The 22,816-nt window shown below is 40.0% G+C and overlaps 1 protein-coding gene across 6 annotated transcripts in view; it reads right to left on the minus strand.

The window, feature by feature from the left end:
* ZDHHC3 (zDHHC palmitoyltransferase 3) overlaps positions 1–22,816 on the minus strand; it is a 97,401-nt gene that overhangs the window by 16,192 nt on the left and 58,393 nt on the right. For 5 of the 6 annotated variants that reach the window (XM_073678162.1, XM_073678160.1, XM_073678161.1 and 2 more), the window contains exons 4-6: positions 12,331–12,427; positions 11,633–11,714; positions 10,423–10,553 (exon numbers count right to left, since the gene is read on the minus strand). In XM_073678162.1, coding sequence (XP_073534263.1) covers positions 10,423–10,553; positions 11,633–11,714; positions 12,331–12,427 — 310 coding nt within the window. Of the gene's footprint in view, positions 1–5,713; positions 7,702–10,422; positions 10,554–11,632; positions 11,715–12,330; positions 12,428–22,816 lie in introns of those variants that run through there. The other variant, XM_073678159.1, reaches the window with a different exon arrangement.

Here is a 22,816-nt window from a genome sequence, read left to right on the forward strand (position 1 = left end):
CACACTCTCGTCTGAGTGTTAAAATAGTTCTGTGTTCAGATGGTATCTGTTTTGGACTCAAATAGTTTAGCTTCTTCTGTTACTACACTATCCTGAGACTTGTGATTCTAGATCTAGCACCTATGGCTCCAAAAGACCAGCTGTTTAACCTATTGTTTGCAGTAAGCACTATGAACTGATATTTAGAAACAAATTACTATACTGCACTTTATGAGTTCTAATAACCCTCAGACTTGTTTGTTAGCCGTCTGCTAGCTCTCCACGGGTCAACCGATTGTTTGACGTGAACATCACAAACTATTATAGACTGGTTACATTTAGCGATTCTGTCACCAAATCTGTGTGTTTCTTCCGACCTGCCATTATCTTCTTCATCTGCCCACCTCATTCTGGGGCTTCCAGCGTGTCCTGCCCCGCTTGTTTGTCTGTAACCCAGCATTAACCAGTTGTCTGGTTCCTACTATTCCACGTGCATTCCAGCCTGCTGCGCCAACACCTTGGGTCCTTGTGTCCACCCTGACCAAAGTCTTTGTAAATTTACCTCACAAGGTTCGCCTGACACTCTATCAAAGTTTTTCAGTGATTTTTGGGCTAGTGGGTGAAATCTAGCTGCTACTAGGTCTCCTACATACAGTGTGGAAAAAAATATTTAGTCAGTCAGCAATTGTGCAAGTTCTCCCACTTAAAAAGATAAGAGGCCTGTAATTGACATCATAGGTAGACCTCAACTATGAGAGACAAAATGAGAAAACAAATACTGAAAATCACATTGTCTGATTTGGAAAGAAATTTTTTTCAAATTTTGGTGGAAAATAAGTATTTGGTCAATTACAAAAGTTCATCTCAATACTTGGTTATATAGCCTTTGTTGGCAATGACAAGGGTCAAACGTTTTCTGTAAGTCTTCACAAGGTTGGCACACACTGCTGCCAGTATGTTGGCCCATTCCTCCATGCAGATCTCCTCTAGAGCAGTGGTTTTGGGGCTGTCGCTGGGCAACACGGACTTTCAACTCCCTCCATAGGACATTCTCCCAATACACTTCTGGATCATCCAAATGCTCTCTAGCAAACTTCAGAAGGGCCCGGACATGTAATGGCTTAAGCAGGGGGACACGTCTGGCACTGGCGGCATAGTATTACTGATGGTAGCCTTTGTAAGGTTGGTCCCAGCTCTCTGCAGGTCATTCACTAGGTCCCCCCCGTGTGGTTCTGGGATTTTTGCTCACCATTCTTGAGATCATTTTGACCCCACGGGGTGAGATCTTGTGTGGAGCCTCAGATTGAGGGAGATTATCAGCGGTCTGGTATGTCTTCGATTTTCTAATTATTGCTCCCCACAGTTGATTTCTTAACACCAAGCTGTTTGCCTATTGCATATTCAGTCTTCCCAGCCTGGAGCAGGGCTACAATTTTGTTTCTGGTGTCCTTCAACAGCTCTTTGGTCTTCACCATAGTGGAGTTTGGAGTGTGACTGTTTGAGGTTGCGGACAGGTGTCTTTTATACTGATAACAAGTTCAAACAGGTGCCAGTACTACAGGTAATGAGTGGAGGACAGAGGAGCCTCTTAAAGAAGAAGCTATAGCTCTGGGAGAGCCAGAAATCTTGCTTGTTTGTAATTGACAAAATACTTATTTTCCACCAAAATTAGAAAAATGTTTCTTTCCAAATCAGACAATGTAATTTTCAGGATTTGTTTTCTCATTTTGTCTCTCATAGTTGAGGTCTACCTATGATGTCAACTACAGGTCTCGCTCGAGAACTTGCACAATTGGTGGCTGACTAAATACTTTTTTGCCCCACTGTATCTCAAACAATACAGAAAAGAATGGCACAAACGATATTGCCTAGAAAAAAAAAAGATACCAACAATCAACTCTATTATCAGAGTTTATGTCTTACAAATCATATTTTGGTGTAAGCTGGTTTCATACACACTGTTTAAGGTCTCCTATACTTAGCTCATCCCTCCTCCTTTCACATCAATAGGCAGCTGTTATCTGATACCTCAATGAGCTGCCAGTCAGTCTTGCTTTGCCCAAGATGGATTTTAGCAGTTTTTCAAAGTGAACCATCAGTTCAGGAGGAGGGGGAAAAAAGTGGCTTTTAACATATTTCTCTGATATTTATTATTACAAAGTTTTGTATATTCATTTGTACTATTAATTTATGCAAAGTTTGTTAAAAAGACAGTGGCCATTTGAATTCACTCTGCCATTTTTATTATAAAATTGATCCAACAAGAGAACATATTTTTACTTGTTTTTTTTCCCAAAAGTTATATTTTGTTTTTCCCCCAAAAGTTATATTTTTCCATTAACATTAACGCACGCTCACTGTAGCAATAGATACATAATAGACAAGCCACGCACTTATTTTCTATGAAAAGTTTTATTGCGTTAACATTTTTCTTTTTAGTATGGAAGCATATACTGTACACAGCTAAATGAGATGCAGCGTTCACATTTCAACTGAAAACAAAAACATCATTTAGTCTGTCACAACCTAGCAAAGTGTTCCTAAGACTTGGGAAGCCCAGTTATAGAGGCCTTTATAATATCCAGCATGAAATCCAGATCATTACAATCTCTAAAAACGGAATTTTAAATAAGCAAAAAAGACATATGGTACAAGTTATTGCCCAAAATAATTGAAAAAAAATTTCTGCAAAATTTAGGAATGGAATGTGTCCTGAATATACAAGAAAATATTTATAGCTGTACACGTGGTATGAAAAATAAGTGTAAGGTAGGCGCTGAAGCACAGATATGTGCAGCCTTCTCCACTCCGCCTCAATACTAGATATACCAAAATAGAATATGCCAAGCAGTTATGCACAGAAGGGAAGCTTCAGGGTGTCCTGCAGGAGATAACTAAAGGATCTATAAGCAGGGCCAAATCCAAATGGAAGCAGGTCTACCAAACAATATCTACGCATAGGTGTGCAGTGTATTGTGGGTAATTAATAGTTTGTGTGCAATTATGAATTTTCATATCATGGTTGTAAGAAATTGCAGGCATGTTCATTTTTGCAGTCAATTAAAAACAAGTTTTGCGGAAATCAGATGTGAGTTTTTTACCTGCGGATTTTCCGCATTTTATACAAGTCTATGGGGAAAATCTGCATGGAAAACTCAGCGTATCCGGAAGAGAAATTGACATGTTGCGGATCTGAAACACGCACCGTAGGTCAGTTTACGCGGAGTAAAAAAAAAAGCACAGTGGGCTGGAGATTTCTATAAATCCCATCCACTTTGCTGGAACTGTAAGATGCTGCGTTTTTGACGCAACAAAAATACGCAGTGTCAAAAACGCACCAAAAACTCATTGTGGGTACGTAGCCTTATAGATCAGGGCTTATTGGTATGGGAATACCTGATGGGCTATGAGATCTTAGCACTAATAGATCAATAATGGGTTAACACGAGTCATAAAGACACTCTTTCTAAAGCCAAGTTCCCATGATGAATATTTGGTGCGTTTTTGATTATGCCGATTTATTGCATCAATTAGTTAAATCAAGTAATTGGTGTTGTTTCTTCATTGCATTTAAAGTGCGAACTTTACATGCATTTTTATCCCGTGCAGTTTCTTTCTATTTGGCGTGTTGAATTTTAAATATTAAAATAAATATTGATAAAGTCATGTGCGGATTACATGCATTTTTTACATGTGGATTTTGTGCATCTCATTGAAGTATATGGGGAAAATCCACAAATAAAACACATATTAAACGCAAGAGAAATTGACATGCTGCAGATTGAAAAACGCACAGCATGTTAATTTTCACTCCGTAAAAAAAAAAAAAAAGAAGAAGAAGAGTGGTCATGAGAGTTATATGACTCTCATCCACTCGGCTGGAACTGTTTTACACTGTGGTTTTGCGCACTAAAAAGCTCAGAAGAAAAACGCACCAAAGAATCATCATAGGATCTTAGCCAAAAAAGATTATTTTGTATCAGACTATTCTGTAAATTGCAGTACCCAAACCAAGAATATTAGGACTCAACTGGTCACAGTCTTACATTTGTATCTTTGGAAGTTTAGCTTCAAAGACTGACAAAGTGGCAACAAAGTGCACCATGCGGGCACAACAAGCCATTACATAACATTCAACAGGAAAAAGAAAAATCACAACACAAAAACACCACATGTAATTATGACAATTTACCACCCATAAATTATACTGCCTAAACCAGGGGACAAGGAAATACAAGAAGTTATAAAAAATATCCAAGAGTGAAGTCATAAAAAAGCACAAGAAGGGTTACTGATGCAAAAGTACAAAAAGGAGATTTTATATGCAGATGGAGCTCTAAGTACTGTTATCAATAGTGCTTTGTCTGTTAATACTCCATGGCAAATGCTTAACAGCACGACTCGCAGTTACATGACTTGTAAAAGTGAACATGAAAGGGTGCACTGTATGAATACCAATGGCATGTGAACTCACTGTAAAGACCATATGCCATGGTATATGTAATAAAAGATGGATGGGGCTGCACGCACATACATTACATGTCTCTGTCTGACAAACTTGTATGCAATGTAATAAAAAGCTATTAATGCACAACTCCTGCAAGAAGGCATGATAATAACTGATACATGGCATACTGTCATCATTGGACTATTACTACCTGTGATACCTAGTACTACATATGATACCTAAAGTCTAACACTCATTAAAAGGAATCTGTCAGCAGGATTTTACTCCTCATACTATTTATATGTGAAAGTAGGTCTTTCAAAGACAAGTCCAGCAATACCTTTACATGGTCAGTCTGTTCCTCCATAACTGAGAAATCAGCGTTTGAATTAATATGCAAATGAGGCTGTAGATGTGAGGCCTCTGTCACTCCAGCTCTATTCCCTGCCTTGTGCCGCCTCCTACTTGTTTTCTGAAAACCTCTATGCTGTGCGACTTCAGGCACTGGGGCCATCAGTCAAGCAGAAGGTGATGCTGGGTGGGGAATAGAGCTGGAGTGACAGAGGCTTCAGATCTACTATAACCATTTCCATATCAATTAAAATGCTGATTCCTCAAGAACAGAGGTAGGGACTAGCCACGTAAAGGAATTGCTGGACTTGTCTTTAAAAAAGCTACATTCTAATATAATTAGATTGGGGTGTGAAATCCTGCTGTCAAGTTTCCCTATTGATCAGTTTTGAAGCTCTACATGGCCCAGTTGAAGCCTGAGCTGCCTATGATGATGAAGTTATGCTGTTTTGAGCCATTTGAAGGTCAGCATATGAAATATTTTAACTGAAGTGGACTTTTTCCCTATAAAAACTGCCGGGTAGATCATGACAACACTGCTCAGTTATTATATAGCCATTCTATAACTGTAGTGCTGAAGGAGACAGTAGGGGAATGCCAGATTGTCCTCATTCTGGTACTTGGGACTATATGGGTATGTATCTAAAAAGAGCAAAGCTGAATAATAGTTCATGCTTGAGGTTACACAAAGAAAATTCCAGTCATCACATAAATCAACATAACCTCATAGATATGTATGATGATAGGACTTTACAAATATAAAAGTGTAAGAACAGTATAATTAATTTAGTTCATGATGGGCATTCAAAGATGGAGCAGAAGCCTGTGCAGATAACCAAATACGAAACTCTTTAGATAAAAAACAAATAGTGACGTTTCATTTCAGCTTCTTGGAGGGGATGCAGCTATACTTTTCAATTTTTACTTCCACAACACTTCATTTCCATGTCATTTTTATTTTACTCGGCAAAGCTTAAGTCACGTGACCATGTCTCAAAAAGTTTTACATCATAGATTTGATGCTAAGATGGTAAAATACATATTAATGGGAATCTGTCAGTAGGATCAACCGTCCTAAGTCGTCTAAATGGACATGCAGGTCATAGAAAGTAGAATAACGTGATACCTCAATATCGGAGATCCACTGTCTTATTTCAGAGAAATCCACAGTTTTCTTAATATGCAAATGAGCTGTGAAGATCTATGGACCTTACATAAATTTCCCTGAGAATCTACCTCTAGAGCTTATTTTAAATAAAAGGGGGCGTTACCAGTGTGAGACATGTAGATCACAAGAGCAGACTGTCAGTCATTACATGTCTCACATGTGTCCTTTCATTTAAAATAAGATCTGGAGGCAGATTCTCAGGGAGATCAGTGTACAGTCCATTGATCTTAGCAGTTCATTTACATATTAAGATAAACGTGGATTTCTCTGGAACAAGACATCAGATCGCAGATATTAAGGTATCATTTTATTCAGCTTTCTATGACCTACATGCCTATATAGATGGTTTAGGAGGGTTAAGCCTACTGATGGAAAATAGATTAATTCTTAAAGGGAATCTGAGTTCTAAAAGTTGGGCTGTATGGATTAGAATATAATTTATATATGTAACCTAGTCACCAGTTTCTACATTGTTGAGTTGCCTGCTCCATATGCAGACAATCCTATATGATGAAATGTCACTCTGGCAGAAAAGGAAAGCACGTAATCAGATCATGTCAGTGACCAAATTGACTGGCAGTTTGTGAAGACTGCAAAATTGATAAATGGAGTGTACTGAAAATTTTAGACTTAATATATTTTAAGCCTGTACAGCCCATCTTTTTGAAAACCCCTTTAATATTCCTCTCACTCCGGCAACAGGAAGGAGGAAATATATATATATATTGTATGACATACTTGGATATAAAATAAATAAAGCATGCAGAATAATACATTTTGAACTATAAGCGTGAGTGCAACAAAATATGGCTGAAATTCACACATACATGCAGTTTTACTGCAAATTGGTGCCATTTTCACACTGATTGCTATTGGTCTCATGGGTTTACCTGTAAAACTGAGCAATCCTTGCCAATTGATGTAAAAACTGCCCTGATTTGCCGTGAATCTACATTCTGGTGTGATTTTCATCTGCTATACATGGACTCTTCATTAATCCTTCCCCCACAATTGTGAAATGCATTATTAAGCTTTGGTGGACACTGTAAAGAACCTTTTCTAATATCAGTAGTTTATGGTCTTCTCACAAGAGAATGGATATGTAATTACCAGAAAAATGGCTGAGAACTTTACAGATCCATAATACTACTACATATAAGAAGTTCTGTGATAACAGATGTGTCTTCATCTTCCATCAGCAAATGATTTTCGAGATTTGCAATCATCACCAAACTCAAGATTTCCTCAGAAAGAATGCATCCTAATGTAAGGCCCAGAACAAGTTAGTGGTTAGTTGGCACAGTCAGCTATGGCAAATGATGGCAGACATAGTCAAGTCAGGTTGGTTAGCAGAGCTGAAAGTAGTAAAGAAGAGAGACAATCATTGAGTTATTGTGAAGAAAGCAGAGAATCAAATGAACCAAAGGTTCCAGAAAGCAGGAGCAAACAAAACTGCTGTATGTTGGCGGCTTCTTCTCAGCAGGACCTCTTGGCCATTTCAAAAATAGAGTTGTATTTTTGTGAAACATTCAATGTCAAGCTGGTAAATGGAAGTAATGTGGTGTCTTTCTGTGCGGCAAAGCTGGCACAGAAATCCTCATACCACATACTGGTAAGGATCTGCTTTTCCCTGGTCTGGTGTGGCAAGGGGGCTAAGCCATGCTATTGAGAACGGGTGGCCAAATACTGCCTTCAGGTTCATCCATTTTGTTTTTTTAGACCATCTTCTCTCTTCCTTTTTCAACTGTTCTATTCCCTGAAAATAGAAAGATCACAAACTTTCAGTAAAGATGGATGACTATGGCTCAATGTCACAGGACTATATAATGATTATAATGAGTTCCTGGTAGTCCTATGAGATGGGTCAAGGTGGAGGAGTCATATAGAGCTCCAAAACAGAGGGACAAGTAATGGATAGATTGTATATCATTTCTAGGAATTCTGCATCTTCATCAAATACTTCTAATCAAAAATCTAGGCCACCAACACCACAGATCAGTCATAAAACATATGTTTAAGGATTATAATGCTTAAGGATTATAGTTTTAGCATAGAGAATAAAATGTTACAGAAAGCATCAGACATCACAAGCTCATGTGCACATAACATTCTTCTACCGCAATCTCCGCCTAAGGGGGATGTCCTACTGCTTCATTTGACCCCGCCGGTACACCGCGAAACCCAGTTATTTGCTGCAGCAGTGGTAGATGGCGCCAAGTAAACATTTAACAGCAGGGAGGATCAGATCTCTATCGCTTGAATGACAGAGGAATTTAACAGATAAGAACTTCTTTTTCTATATTATCCCCTTTAGACTTCTTGGGAAAATTTTACCCAATGTCAAAAAAAAACCTGTTTAAGTACTGGAGCCTCACAGCTAATTGTGTTCAATATTAGCACATAGCCGGAGCATTACATTGTCCTGTGCAAAATAATGAACTTTTACCACCACTAAGTAACAGGAAGCAATCTTATAATCTATGTAAAAAAGTTCAATGCCACATATATAAAGTGAATGGAGCCACCATGTTGGAAATTAGGATCTGACACCAAGATTAAAGTTAAATGATAAGTAGAGCAGTTAGGAAACACAGAGAGGAATTAGAAACCACTGCCATCATCTGTGATAGTTAAGAAGCCAATATAACAATGTATCTTGCTTTTTACATAAACTCATTCCTATAGTTAGACTTTCAATAATGAACAGCAAGTATAGGAACCATTAGGGACAAGCACCAGTGGGGCTGTGAACTGGGAGCAGCCGGCAAAGAGGAGGCAGAGATAGTGTCACCTTGTGAGTAGTAGTCTGAGGGTAGAGATATCAATTCATCTCCATGCAAAGGTTACTGTAGCAAGCAGGGAGAGTGGCTTATATCTTTATAAGTAATATTGTATGTGGTGGAGAGAATGGTTCCTCTACTGGCAAGTAAGATCATATGAGTATGCCAATAGTGAGGCCTAGTGCTGGAATGTGGAAAACAGACTAACCGTGAATACAATCCCTCTATATCTTGGAGCAGTGCACACAGTCAGTGGAGGACTTCTGCTAACACTAAAAGTGCCCATAAACATGAAAGTCAGGTTAAAAGGCCAAATTCAGCAGGACTGTCTGCCGATCTTTTGTATACGGGGTTTCCTGACTCACTGATGACAGCATGTATCAGAGAATCAAGAATCAGGCAGGCTGTATTTAGACAGGCTTGACCCTATGTTCCTATAGGAGATAAGCCACTGTCATAGGAGCCTGGCAGAGACTTATTATCCTTCTCCCAAATGTGTGGGCAAATATGTATGGCTTGGGAAAAGGATAATTGGGATGAATAGCTGGTGGCCAATGTCTATCTAAAACGCATGGCCATCTGAAAGTGTATGGACACCAATGAGGACATTTTCTTTTCCTTGATGAGGGCCAGACACCAAGTCAAAAGTGGGCAGTTTATGCTCTTATTTTATTCCCACTGCTCACGAGTATTGGTTTATTTATTTATTTTAAATCTGCCAAAGAGTTCCAGAGTTTGGGCTTTTTTATTTACTGCTAATCTTTATGATCTTTAACAAGGGGGCGTGGCTAACAGGCCCCATAGAATTCTGTGAGCAATGCCCCATAGCAAAGACCATAAAAATAAGCACTATATAAAAATGCCCAAACCTCTGGAAGCACATGGTGGATTTAAAGACAGAAGCAAAACAAAACAATACTCAGGGGAGCAGGGAGAACAATATAAGAAAAAAAAGAAATTTGGATACTTTTGACCTGTTGACAGGTCCTCTTTAAAGGGTTTGACCAGAGCAGCTCGATTTTGCATGTGGTTGCATCTGTTTTGATCACCTCTACACTAATGTGTATGGGCACCTGAAATCTCTGTATGCTCATTTGGGATTTATACGAGACAGAATATTTAAAAAAAAGGAGGATGCAAACTGATAACAAACTGGAACCAAAGTTACGCTTTTAAACGGATCCATCCGCTTCGGTTTCCATTTCTCATCTGTTTTTGTTCCATTTTAAATAGATTTTTACTGCTCTTGGCATGCACAGTGCTAAATAACGGCTCTTTTAAGCTGATGACATAATGGATGACCATCTGTTGTGACCTGTTTCCCAAATACATTAATGAAATACAAAACAAAACAGATCTGTCCGCTATCCATTTTTTGGAAGGACAAAAAAGTTGTGCAGACTTTTTGGTCCTTCAAAAAAGTGGATAGCAGATGGAGAGGATGCAAATCTATGCCTTTAGAAACATAAAAAACAATATTCAATTAGTCCTGTAACTTAGCATTTAATTTCCATTTTTAGGCTTCCCAAGAGGATCTTAAAAGTGAAAATTAAAACTGACATGTGAAGAAAGCCTAAGACTTGCAACTAACTGAAATTTGCTGATAACAAGGTTATCCTGACACTAATAACCACATAACATGATTTCAATGAACAATTCTAGTATGAGAAGACAAGAAGGACAAATGAGGAACTCACCGTTTCATCAGTGCAGATGGAGTGTACTTGTGTGCCAAACATCACAGCAGTGAAGATGAGGAAGAGTAAACCCTCAAAGCAGAGCAGGATAAGGAGGATGACTGTGGTAGGAGGAGAGAAGGAGCTGCACTCTATGGGAACAAGACAAAAGCAAAAATCAGAGGATGTGTAGTCAGCAAAGTGTGAGCTTGTCCGTGTACAAGGAGCAGGTTTTACAAGTTTTTCTATCACGGTAAAGAGGATTTGAACAAATAACGTAGCACATTGTAATACTGAGTATGTAAATATGAAATATGAATAGCATAACTGCTGTAAAAAATAGAAATAAATAAAAATGCATCAGGATCTGACTTTCCCACACATAAGCAGACGGAGGTCTCTTAGAGAGGTATTCACATTGTTAGGTCCTGACATCGAGAAACGCCTTACCGCGGCTGTCAGGTACACATGAATTGGCCAATTTATGCGCTAAGATTTCTCATTTACTTCTACAGCAGCAATGCTATTCATATTTCATACTTCATATTTACATGCGCCAAAATTTTTTCTATTTTTTTTTCATTTATTTCTATTTTTTACAGCAGTTATGCTATTCATATTTCATATTTACATACTTAGTATTACAGTGTGCTACGTTATTTGTTCATTGTATATGGAGGTAGCTCCTCTTAGTAGGCACCTTTTCACACCTATCTCTTGAAGTGGAAGTGCCGTCATTTTCTTTGGTAAAGAGGATTTGACTTATAATTGGTTGGTGTTTAACCTCTAGAAGCCCATCCTTTCTATAGGGCGACCTCCTTTACAGCGGTGCTCCTGACCACTGGACAGTTTAGGTCAATGAGGCTGTGCTGAAATTTGTGGCTGGGAATGCCCTTGTGCAGAGAAAAACTGAAAAGGAACAAGCACTCCAGTCCCTTCATCTTATCAATATGCCATCACTTACTGAAACAAGAATACCCTTAAGAAAACATATCTAAAATGTTTGCCAAGCCCATCAAAGCATCTGTGACCAGTCCACTGACGCAGTAAAGGTCTCTGTAGGTAATGGCAGCAGTACTCAGCTGATTGTACATGTAAAATATAAACATAGTAAATTAATAAAAAATAAAATGTCCAAAGATGACCAATATGGCAAAAGAGTTTCACCCTGCCTATACCCAGTCTGTGCAAGCTTCAATGCCATTGAACATTTCAGGGCATATTTACTCACTTGTCCAGTCTTCTTCAAAACAGTACAGGAAATGAAACCCTACCATGATGAGGGCATGCAAGGAAATCAGGGCTATGTACATCTGAAACAGAGAAAAAATGTCAGCCCTAAGACATCCACATCTCACAAGATTCTCTAGATTATTTCACTTTCAAGCAAAATTTAAAAAAAAAAAAAACTAAACTTGATATCAGGTTTCAGAAGATGTCTTTTATAGCTTCTAGTTTAGAAACAGAATGGATGACATTCACTATAATTAAAGACTTGATGTATGGGGCACTGACCAGAGATGACAACTCAGGTAATCATATAGGGAGGAAGGAGATGCTGGACAGATTGGATTCTCGTATTCCTTTGTGATCAGTGGTGGTCTTAGAGACTTGACCCCCACCGATCATGTTACTGCATACACCAGTGATATATGGAAACGTTATTAGGTGGGCATACCCGGTAAGGATAGCAGCACCACTACCACACCATAAAAAATATGTGCATTTACTCTACATGTAGTTTTGTCAGCTTTCTTGAAAAATTGTGGCTTTGAACACATGGACTATTTGTATCTAAAATGGTCATCAAACTGTGGCAAACCATGTGGTATGCTATGACAACGAGTAAATATATGCCAACAGCCAATATGCAAAAAGTTGGAGCAAGCTTTAAAGACTTGCTTTTAGCGTATAAGATCAGATACTCACAGTGAACAAAACAAAAAATTTCTGGTTGCTTTCTCCCACGCAGTTATTAACCCATGGACAATGGTGATCCATCTTCTTGATGCATCTTTTACATACACTAGGAAAAGAACAAAATGATATAAAACATTAAAGAGGTTGTCCAATACTTTCGCATTGAGGACCTATCCTAAGGATAGGTCATCAATCAAAAAGTAGTAGACAACCTCTTTAATATACATTTAAAGTATATAGAGATGGAAGAGATTTAATCTAAGCTAAAAAAAAGAAGTGTTCAATGAAGCAATGGCACAATCACCTTGTCATTCATGTTAAGATGTTTTATGGCAATTCTGCATCATACAGACCTGCTGTGGATTCAATAATCTGCAGCATGCCCTCTAAACACCACAGGAAAAATATTTTAACAGGAGTTTTGAAAAACCTATTCACATGTCTTGTACCATACTCTTTGACCCAGAATCCCTACAAGCCTCCCATAGGATTTTAAGGGACTGTATGTGCTCATGGCAGACACTGTACACTGTATTGGATCTGTACAAGATACGGTTTTCGTGTGTTTGTGTTTTGAAACATATGGACATTATGAGAAGAACCCAGTCCTCAGAGGGGTCTGTAATTCAGAACAGAAAGCTTCTAATGCTAAGTGCCCATGATGCAGAAATGCATCTCCCTGGCAGAAAAAACACATGTGGATTTTACATGCGTTTTTCCTGCCAGGTAGAAGCGTAAGTGAAGCGTTTTGAACATGCGATTTCGCATGCGGGTTATCAAGTGCTTTTAGCATCACTTGGAAAAGTGCTTGACAACTTGGTCACACTATATAAATCCATGCAACCTGCATGGATTTATATAGTGTGACCAAGTTACGATGCTGCAAATGCAGCATCAATAGTAAAAAAAAGAATAAAAATGGAGAAAAATAAAAAAAACACATTATACTCTCCTTCCGATGGCCCCCGGTCTCCTTCTCCAGTGTCTTTGGCGGCTCGCGGTGGTGTAAAAGGACCTTCCATGACGTTATTTAGTCATGTGACAGGTCACGCGACCGCCGACGTCAGCGGTTGCGTGACCTGTCACAATGACTAAATGACATCATGGAAGGTCCTTTTACCATCGCGAGCAGCCGAAGAGCCAGTAGCACCACCGGGAGCACACAGGGGGCCATCAGAAGGTAAGTATATGTTTATTTTTTATTTTAATTCTTTTTTTACTACAGGTACTATGGTACCCGGGTCTGGAGGAGAGTCTCCTCTTCTCCAGACCCGGGTACCATCCGCGCATTGAACCGCATAATATTCGCATGTGCACGTGTAGTCATGCGGATTTTGTGCGGTCCAATGCAAGTCAATGACGGCTAAAAAGCAGCGATTCCGCAAAATTAATGGACGTGCTGCGGATTTTTCCGCTATGATAATCCGCGGAAGTGTTTCCGCGGTGGAATTGCAGCTACGGAAACACTTAAAAAACGCATCGTGGGCACGCAGCCTAACAAGCAGCAGCTTTCGCTTTAAAGGAATTGGGCTGCCTGTGTATTACATAGCCTTAGGCTGTGTGCCCGCTATGCGTGGTAGGTAGAAGGTCTATGCGCTTGGTATCATGTACCCCAATGATAATCCGCATGTGCTGTGCACATGCTGCGGAAATATCCGCTGCGGATTATCATTGCGGAAAAATACGCAGCACTACCAATTATTTTACGGTAGCATGGCGTTTTCGCCTCCAGACCCGGGTACCATAGTACCTGTAAAAAAAAGAATAAAATAAAAAATATACATTATACTTACCTTCCGATGGCCCCCAGTGTCTTTCTCCGATGCGTCCTGGCTTGCCTGACGTTAGCAGGTCCTTTAGTGTACTGCAAGCTGCGGCAAGCCAGGACGCATCGGAGAAAGACACCGGGGGCCATCGGAAGGTAAGTATATATTTATTTTTTACCATTCTTTCGGTCACACTATATAAATCCATGCCAGTTGCATGGATTTATATAGTGTGACCAAGTTGTCAAGCACTTTCCAAGTGATGCTAAAATTGCTTGGAAAGCGCTTGTCAACCCGCATGCGGAAATGCCAGTGAAGAACGCTTCACATCCGCTTGTCCCTGGCAGGAAAAACGCATGTACAATCCGCATGTACAATAAGCATGCGTTTTTTCTGCCAAGGAGATGCAGAAACGCTCAGGAAAAAATCCGGAGCATTTCTGCATCGTGGGCACATAGCCTTAGTAGCATTGTACTATATTTTTCCTGCAGGGTAAATATCTCCATTACTGTGGCTGACTTCAAGGTGGTTTTGATGTTAAGGGAACATGTCAGGTCGGATAACATAATTACCTGCAGATATAGTGTTAATCTGCAGGTTAGCAGCGTTATGAAGGTGCACGGCCACTGTACTGAAACTGCGGCACCCAGGAGAAAATGAACTTTATTTCTCCGGGAGCCACCTGCCTTCAGTCACACAACTTGGCCGATGTGGCCTCAGTCATGGCTCACTGTACTGTGAGCACCGCCCCGGTGACTGACAGCTCCCTCTGTACTGATGCACTACTGAGCAGAGGGAGCTGTCAGTCACAGTGCCGGGGCGTGCTTACACCCACTGCTCACAGTACAGTGAGCCATGACTGATGCTGGGCCAGTATGCATGTGTGACTGAACGCCGGTGGCTCCCTGGGAGAATAAAGTTAATTTTCTCCAGTTCATTTTGTTTCAGTCCTGCATCCAGGCTCCATCATAACACTATTAACCTGCAGATTAACCCCAGATCTGCAGGATAGTATCGTTATCCTGGCCGACAGGTTTACTTTAATAATACAGTAGATTTAAGACTTTTCATGTTAAAATTTTTTTAAAAAAAAACATCAAAAACCATCCCTTTAAGTCATTTGTGATCAGACAGTTGTGTGCAGATTACTGATTCAAACAGACGATGTCACGGTTAGGTCACGTTCAGACGTTCAGCATTTGGTCAGTATTTCACATCAGTATTTATAAACCAAAAGAGAAACAATAGAAACACATGCACCACTCCGGCATTTTTCACACAATTCTGTTTTTTGCTTACAAATACTGATGTGAAATACTGACTAAATACTGAAAGTGTGAACGTGGGCTTAGACATAACATCATCCTGCTGTGACGGAGAAGGGTGATGTGTATACATTCCATAACGCCTTCCATTAATATGCCAAATGTGACTTGTGTTTGGTAGTAATACTGCCCAGACGGCTGGTGCTAGTGTTGGTGCTTCTGCTAGCAGCTCCCTTATTCTTTGCCATTTTTCCTTTACCATATACAGTATTTTGCAGAACACTACAATTACATTTTAACAATATTTTCAATCCCAATTATTCAACCCTTGCAAAAAGGTAGGTACATACACTGCCATTCAAAAGTTTGGGGTCACTTACAAATTTCATTATATTTTTTTAAAGAAAAGCACTTTTTTTTTTCAATGAAGCTAACATTAATTGAATCAGAAATACACTTTATACATTGTTAATGTGGTAAATGACTATTCTAGCTGAAAACGTCTTGTTTTTATTGCAATATCTACATAGGTACAGTACAGACCAAAAGTTTGGACACACCTTCTTATTTAAAGATTTTTCTGTATTTTCATGACTATGAAAATTGTACATTCACACTGAAGGCATCAAAACTATGAATTAACACATGTGGAATTATATACTTAACAAAAAAGTGTGAAACAACTGAAAATATGTCTTATATTCTAGGTTCTTCAAAGTAGCCACCTTTTGCTTTGATGACTGCTTTGCACACTCTTGCCATTCTCTTGATGAGCTTCAAGAGGTAGTCACCGGAAATGGTTTTCACTTCACAGGTGTGCCCTGTCAGGTTTAATAAGTGGGATTTCATGCCTTATAAATGGGGTTGGGAGCATCAGTTGTGTTGTGCAGAAGTCTGGTGGATACACAGCTGATAGTCCTACTGAATAGACTGTTAGAATTTGTATTATGGCAAGAAAAAAGCAGCTAAGTAAAGAAAAACGAGTGGCCATCATTACTTTAAGAAATGAAGGTCTGTCAGTGCGAAAAATTGGGCAAACTTTGAAAGTGTCCCCAAGTGCAGTTGCAAAAACCATCAAGCGCTACAAAGAAACTGGCTCACATGAGGACTGCCCAAGGAAAGGAAGACCAAGAGTCACCTCTGCTTCTGAGGATAAGTTTATCCAAGTCACCAGCCTCAGAAATCACAGGTTAAAAGCAGCTCAGATTAGAGACCAGGTCAATGCCACACAGAGTTCTAGCAGCAGACACATCTCTACAACAACTGTTAAGAGGAGACTTTGTGCACCAGGCCTTCATGGTAAAATAGCTGCTAGGAAACCACTGCTAAGGACAGGCAACAAGCAGAAGAGACTTGTTTGGGCTAAAGAACACAAGGAATGGACATTAGACCAGTGGAAATCTGAGCTTTGGTCTGATGAGTGCAAATTTGAGATCTTTGGTTCCAACCACCGTGTCTTTGTGCGATGCAGAAAAGGTGAATGGATGGACTCTACATGCCTGGTTCCCACCGTGAAGCATGGAGGAGGAGGTGTGATGGTGTGGGGGTGCTTTGCTGGTGACACTGTTGGGGATTTATTCAAAATTGAAGGCATACTGAACCAGCATGACTACCACAGCATCTTGCAGCGGCATGCTATTCCATCCGGTTTGCGTTTAGTTGGACCATTATTTATTTTTCAACAGGACAATGACCCCAAACACACCTCCAGGCTGTGTAAGGGCTATTTGACCAAGAAGGAGAGTGATGGGGTGCTACGCCAGATGACTTGGCCTCCACAGTCACCAGACCTGAACCCAATCGAGATGGTTTGGGGTGAGCTGGACCGCAGAGTGAAGGCAAATAGGCCAACAAGTGCTAAGCATCTCTGGGAACTCCTTCAAGATTGTTGGAAGACCATTTCCGGTGACTACCTCTTGAAGCTCATCAAGAGAATGGCAAGAGTGTGCAAAGCAGTCATCAAAGCAAAAGGTGGCTACTTTGAAGAACCTAGAATATAAGACATATTTTCAGTTGTTTCACACTTTTTTGTTAAGTATATAATTCCACATGTGTTAATTCATAGTTTTGATGCCTTCAGTGTGAATGTACAATTTTCATAGTCATGAAAATGCAGAAAAATCTTTAAATGAGAAGGTGTGTCCAAACTTTTGGTCTGTACTGTATATAGAGGCCCATTTCCAACAACCACCACTCCAGTGTTTTAATGGTACATTGTGTTTGCTAACTGTGTAAGAAGGCTAATGGATGTTTAGAAAACCCTAGAAAACCCTTGCACAAGTATGTTAGCCCAGCTGAAAATGGTTTGGCTGATTTGAGAAGCTATAAAATTGACCTTCCTTTGAGCTAGTTGAGAATCTGGAGCATTACATTTGTTTGTTCTATGAAACTCTCAAAATGGCCAGAAAAAGAGAACTTTCATGTGAAACTCGACAGTCTATTCTTGTTCTTAGAAATGAAGGCTATTCCATGCGAGAAATTGCCAAGAAACTGAAGATTTCCTACAACGGTGTGTACTACTCCCTTCAGAGGAGAGCACAAACAGGCTCTAACCAGAGTAGAAAGAGAAGTGGGATACCCCACTGCACAACTGAGCAACAAGACAAGTACATTAGAGTCTCTAGTTTGAGAAATCGACGCCTCGCAACTCCTCAACTAGCAGCTTCATTAGATAGTACACGCAAAACGCCAGTGTCAACATCTAGAGTGAAGAGGCAACTCCGGGATGCTGGCCTTGAGGGTAAAGTGGCAAAGAAAAAGCCATATATGAGACTGGCTAATAAAAGGAAAAGATTAATATGGGCAAAAGAACACAGACATTGGACAGAGGAAGATTGGAAAAAAGTTTTATGGACAGACGAATCAAAGTTTCAGGTGTTTGGATCACACAGAAGAACATTTTTTAGATGCAGAACAACTGAAAAGATACCATGTCAAGCATGGTGGAGGTAATGTGATGGCTGGGGTTGTTTTGGTGCTGGTAAAGTGGGAGATTTGTATAAGGTAAATGGGATTTTGAATAAGGAAGGCTATCACTCCATTTTGCAACGCCATGCCATACCCTGTAGACAGCGCTTGATTGGAGCCAATTTCATCCTACAACAGGACAATGACCCAAAGCACACCTCCAAGTTATGCATGAACTATTTAGGGAAGAAGCAGGCAGCTGGCATTCTATCTGTAATGGAGTGGCAAGCGCAGTCACCAGATCTCAACCCCATTGAGCTGTTGTGGGAGCAGCTTGACTGTATGGTACGCAAAGAGTGCCCATCAAGCCAATCCAACTTGTGGAGGGGCTTTAGGAAGCATGGGGTGAAATTTCTCAAGATTACCTCAGCAAATTAACACTAGAATGCCAAAGGTCTGCAATGCTGTAATTGCCCCAAAGGGAGCATTCTTTGACAAAAGCAAAGTTTGAAGGAGAAAATTATTCTTTCAAATAAAAATCATTATTTCTAACCTTGTCAATGTCTGGACTATATTTTCTAATCATTTTGCAAATCATTTGATAAATAAAAGTATGAGTTTTCATGGAAAACTCAAAATTGTCTGGGTGACCCCAAACTTTTGAACGGTAGTGTACATGTACAGAAAGAAAAATGTAGCGGCAGGCCCTAGTATATGTGTTGCATGTACAGTTCTTAAATTGGACTAGTAAAAGAAGTGTGCAAAAACACATGCGCAGTTAAACGTCTATATTTTTATTTTCTTTTACATTTTTTTAAACAATATTCAACCCTCTTCCTAAAAATGGCTAAATAAGAACTGTTAAGTAGGTACACAACCAAAAAGCTAGCACCTGAACCAGGGCGCAGTATTAGTGTGGTGTTTACGAATAGTGATGGGCGAACCTGAACAGTAAAGTTCAGGGTCCACACCGAACACCAAGCGTCTGTGCATGGACCCCAAACACGGACCTCTCCAGGAAGTCCGCGTTACTGTTCAGGTTCGGCACCCCCGAACATTGGTTGTTTCCCACGCTGTCATCTGTGTGATAGCGAGAGAAACACCGGCAGCTCTAATTGGCAGTAAGTTAGCGACCGCCGGTCAGCGCGCTGAAGTCCCCACGCAGTCAGATGACAGTATGTGAGCCACCAGCTGTGACCGGCGATAAAAAGGTTACCGCCATTCACAGGCGTCAGCTGATAAGAGTACTACTCTCATCAGCGTACACCTGCTGTCGCTCATAGCAGCGAGAGCAGGCGCAGCTGATGGGAGTATTTATCAGACGGAGGCTATGAAATAAATAAATTAAAAGAAAAAAATGACATGGGGTCTGTACTATTTTTGATAACCAGCGCAGGCAAAATCGACAGCTGCAGGGTGCAACCCCCAGCTGTCAGCTTTATCATGGCTGGTTATCAAGAATAGAGACGTCCCCACGCTGTATTTTTAATTATTTAAATAATTCAAAAAAACACGGTGTGGGGTCCCCCCATTTTTGACAATCAGCAAAGCTAAAGCAGACAGCTGGCCCTCTCCAGCCTAAAAATAGCATCACGCAGCCGTCCCAGAAAAGGAGCATCCATTAAATGCGCCAATTCTGTCACTTTGCCCGGCTATTCCCACTTGCCCTGGTGCGGTGGCAAGTGAGGTAATAAATTTGGGGTTGATGTGAGCTGTTTTAGGACATCAAGCCCAGGGGATAGTAATGGAGAGGCGTCTATATATTACTAACCCCATAGTTAGATTGTAAAAAACAAACCCAGACAGAATAAAGTGTTTTAATTAAAATAAAGACACTGACTCCTTTATTTTAAATAAAAAAGCAGTTATACTCACCTTTACGCCTAATCCATTGATGTCCATGTCCCCTGTAAAAGACAAAAAATAATAAACCACCATATTCCTCACCTGTTCGACGAGAAGATAACCCATATCTGTCCCACGATGATCCAGATGATTTGGAGAGCAGTCACATTAGTGACTGCACTCCACGCCAGCCCGCTACTGTCTCAGTGTGAGCCGGCTGGCTTGGATAGCAGTTGCATCACTGATGTGACTGCTGTCAAAATTTTCCGGATCATTGTGGGACGATGATATGAATTATCTTCTGATCGGACAGGTGAGAAATATGGTGGTTTATTATTTTTTGCTTTTTTACAGGGAGAAAGGGCTACAATGCATTATCTTCTCGTCGAACAGGTGAGGAATATGGTGTTTTATTAATTTTTATCTTTTACAAGGGACATGGGCATCAATGAATTAGGTGTAAAGGTGAGCATAACTATGCTTTTTTATTTCAAATAAAGGAGTCAGTGTGTTTATTTCAATTAAAGGACTTTATTCTGTCTGTTTTTTTTTTTTACAATCTAATTATGGGGTTAGTAATGGGGGCGACTTACAGACGCCTCTCCATTACTAACCCCTGGGCTTAATGTCAGTGGCCATAAAAGAGCCATCATCAACTCCAAACCTATTAACCCACTTGCCATTGCACCAGGGCAAGTGAGAAGAACCGGGCAAAGCTACAGAATTGGCGCATCTAATAGATGCACATTTTCTGGTGCGGCTGCGGGATGGTATTTTTAGGCTGGGGAGGCCCAATATCCATGTTCCCTTCCCAGTCTGAGAATACCAGCCCCACAGGTGTCTGCTTTAGCTTGGCTGGTTGTCAAAAATAGGGCAGTCCCCACGCAGTTTTTCAAAATAATTAAAAAAAACGGCATGGGTCCGCACCATTTTAGACAACCAGCTATGATAAAGCTGACAGCTGTGGGTTGTTATCAAAAATAGAAGAGAACCTACATCATTTTTTTTTTTTTTATTTATTTATAGCACTGGCGCCGGCTGATGAATACTTCCATCAGCGGTGCCTGCTCTCGCTGCTATCAGCGACAGCAGGCGTACGCTGATGAGAGTAGTACTTTCATCAGCCGACGCCTGTGACCGGCGGTAACCTTTTTACCGTCTGTCACAGCTGCTGGCTCTGTTGGCATGGGAACCGCAGCTCTCTGACCGGTGATAACGATCAGAACCCATGTTTGCCGAGCTGTCACGCAGATGAATGGGGCCCGGGTTCGGGAACTGTTCTGGCACCAGAACCAAACTTTTTTTAAATGTTCGGCCGAACCCGAACATCCACGTGTTCGCCCATCACTATTTACGAATGTAAAATTTGAAAAGAAAAACAGATGTGCAAAGAGGAAAAAAAATAGTTTGCGACAAGCACACTTTATGAGGTACACAGTCAAAGTAAAATGTCTGGATTTGAGGGAATTTTCTTTAGTATTTTTTTTTTACATTTTCCCTACTTCACATAATAGATTACACAAGAATTTCAAAAACTCAGTAGAGTCACTTATGACAAGAAAGTGCACTGTCTGACACCGATTTCAAATTTTTATTTTCTGTAGAAACTATTGTGCTCTTTTGCTTCTGTTTTCTAGTGCATTAAAAATGAAGACAAAAGGTGTAGATATAATTCAACCGCAACAAGACAGATGCCAGCTACACCATATGGCCACATTCACATGTTACACATTTGGTCAGTATTTTACATCAGTATTTGTAAGCCAAAACCAAGAGTGGGTACAATGTTTCTATTATACTTTCCCTCTGATTATTCCACTCCTGGTCAGTAAAATACTGACCAAATACTGAGCGTGTGAACGTGGCCTATCAATGATCAATCACACAGTCTGGCACTGCTGCTGGCACCTTTCCTAATATTGCCTGACTACTACTCTCCCCTTCACTGCTGCAGTATTTACCAGTGTTTTAGGGCCTTCTCTTCATGTTTCCTTTGCTGAGCTGTGAGCACTGATGTACTCTTACTATCCTAAAATCACCTGAAAATAGCTGCGGCATTCCCTTTCATGCTATGATAGTCCCTCCTGACTGGCTGTGCTATACCATATGCTGTGACTGATGCAATCTGCTGAAATGTGTAAAAAGGCACCAAATTTGTGAAAGTCAGATTTGTGCAAATCAATAGAGAATTGTTCGAATTCATATTGAATCGCTTCAATCATGTCTATTAGATCTATGGGGAAAAAAAATCACATTTAAAACGAAAAATATATTTAACATAAAATACATTATTTAAATTCACTTTAAAGGGGATAAAATAAGCCTATTATTTGTGTATAAAGGCATCCCAACAATTCTTCCTTCTAAACTATTTGGCACATCTGTATCACTTTTAAATAAGATTGTACTCCTTAAAAACAAAAGCCCCTGTGGCGTGGGACTAATGCTGATCCTAGTGGTTACCCCACGCACTATTGATCTTAGAGCACATAATCAGTAACTACGACAAAGAACTTACTGCCAATTACAGTATTAATAAGAACAGGAAATACCAAGATAAAGCTGATTTTACATGTTCCATTTCCAGTTTTCAATTCTAAAATAATGCTGTTCTCCATGAATGAAATAATTGCTATAGTCTGGATCAGTGAAGTTTGTCTTCCTCTGAAATGTAAGTACTTAACAGAGCTCTATTATCCAGAAATGTTGTAT

The sequence above is a fragment of the Phyllobates terribilis genome, unplaced genomic scaffold, assembly GCF_046119375.1.
Source record: "Phyllobates terribilis strain yellow unplaced genomic scaffold, ASM4611937v1 Scaffold_4__5_contigs__length_816908805, whole genome shotgun sequence".
NCBI lineage: Eukaryota > Metazoa > Chordata > Amphibia > Anura > Dendrobatidae > Phyllobates > Phyllobates terribilis.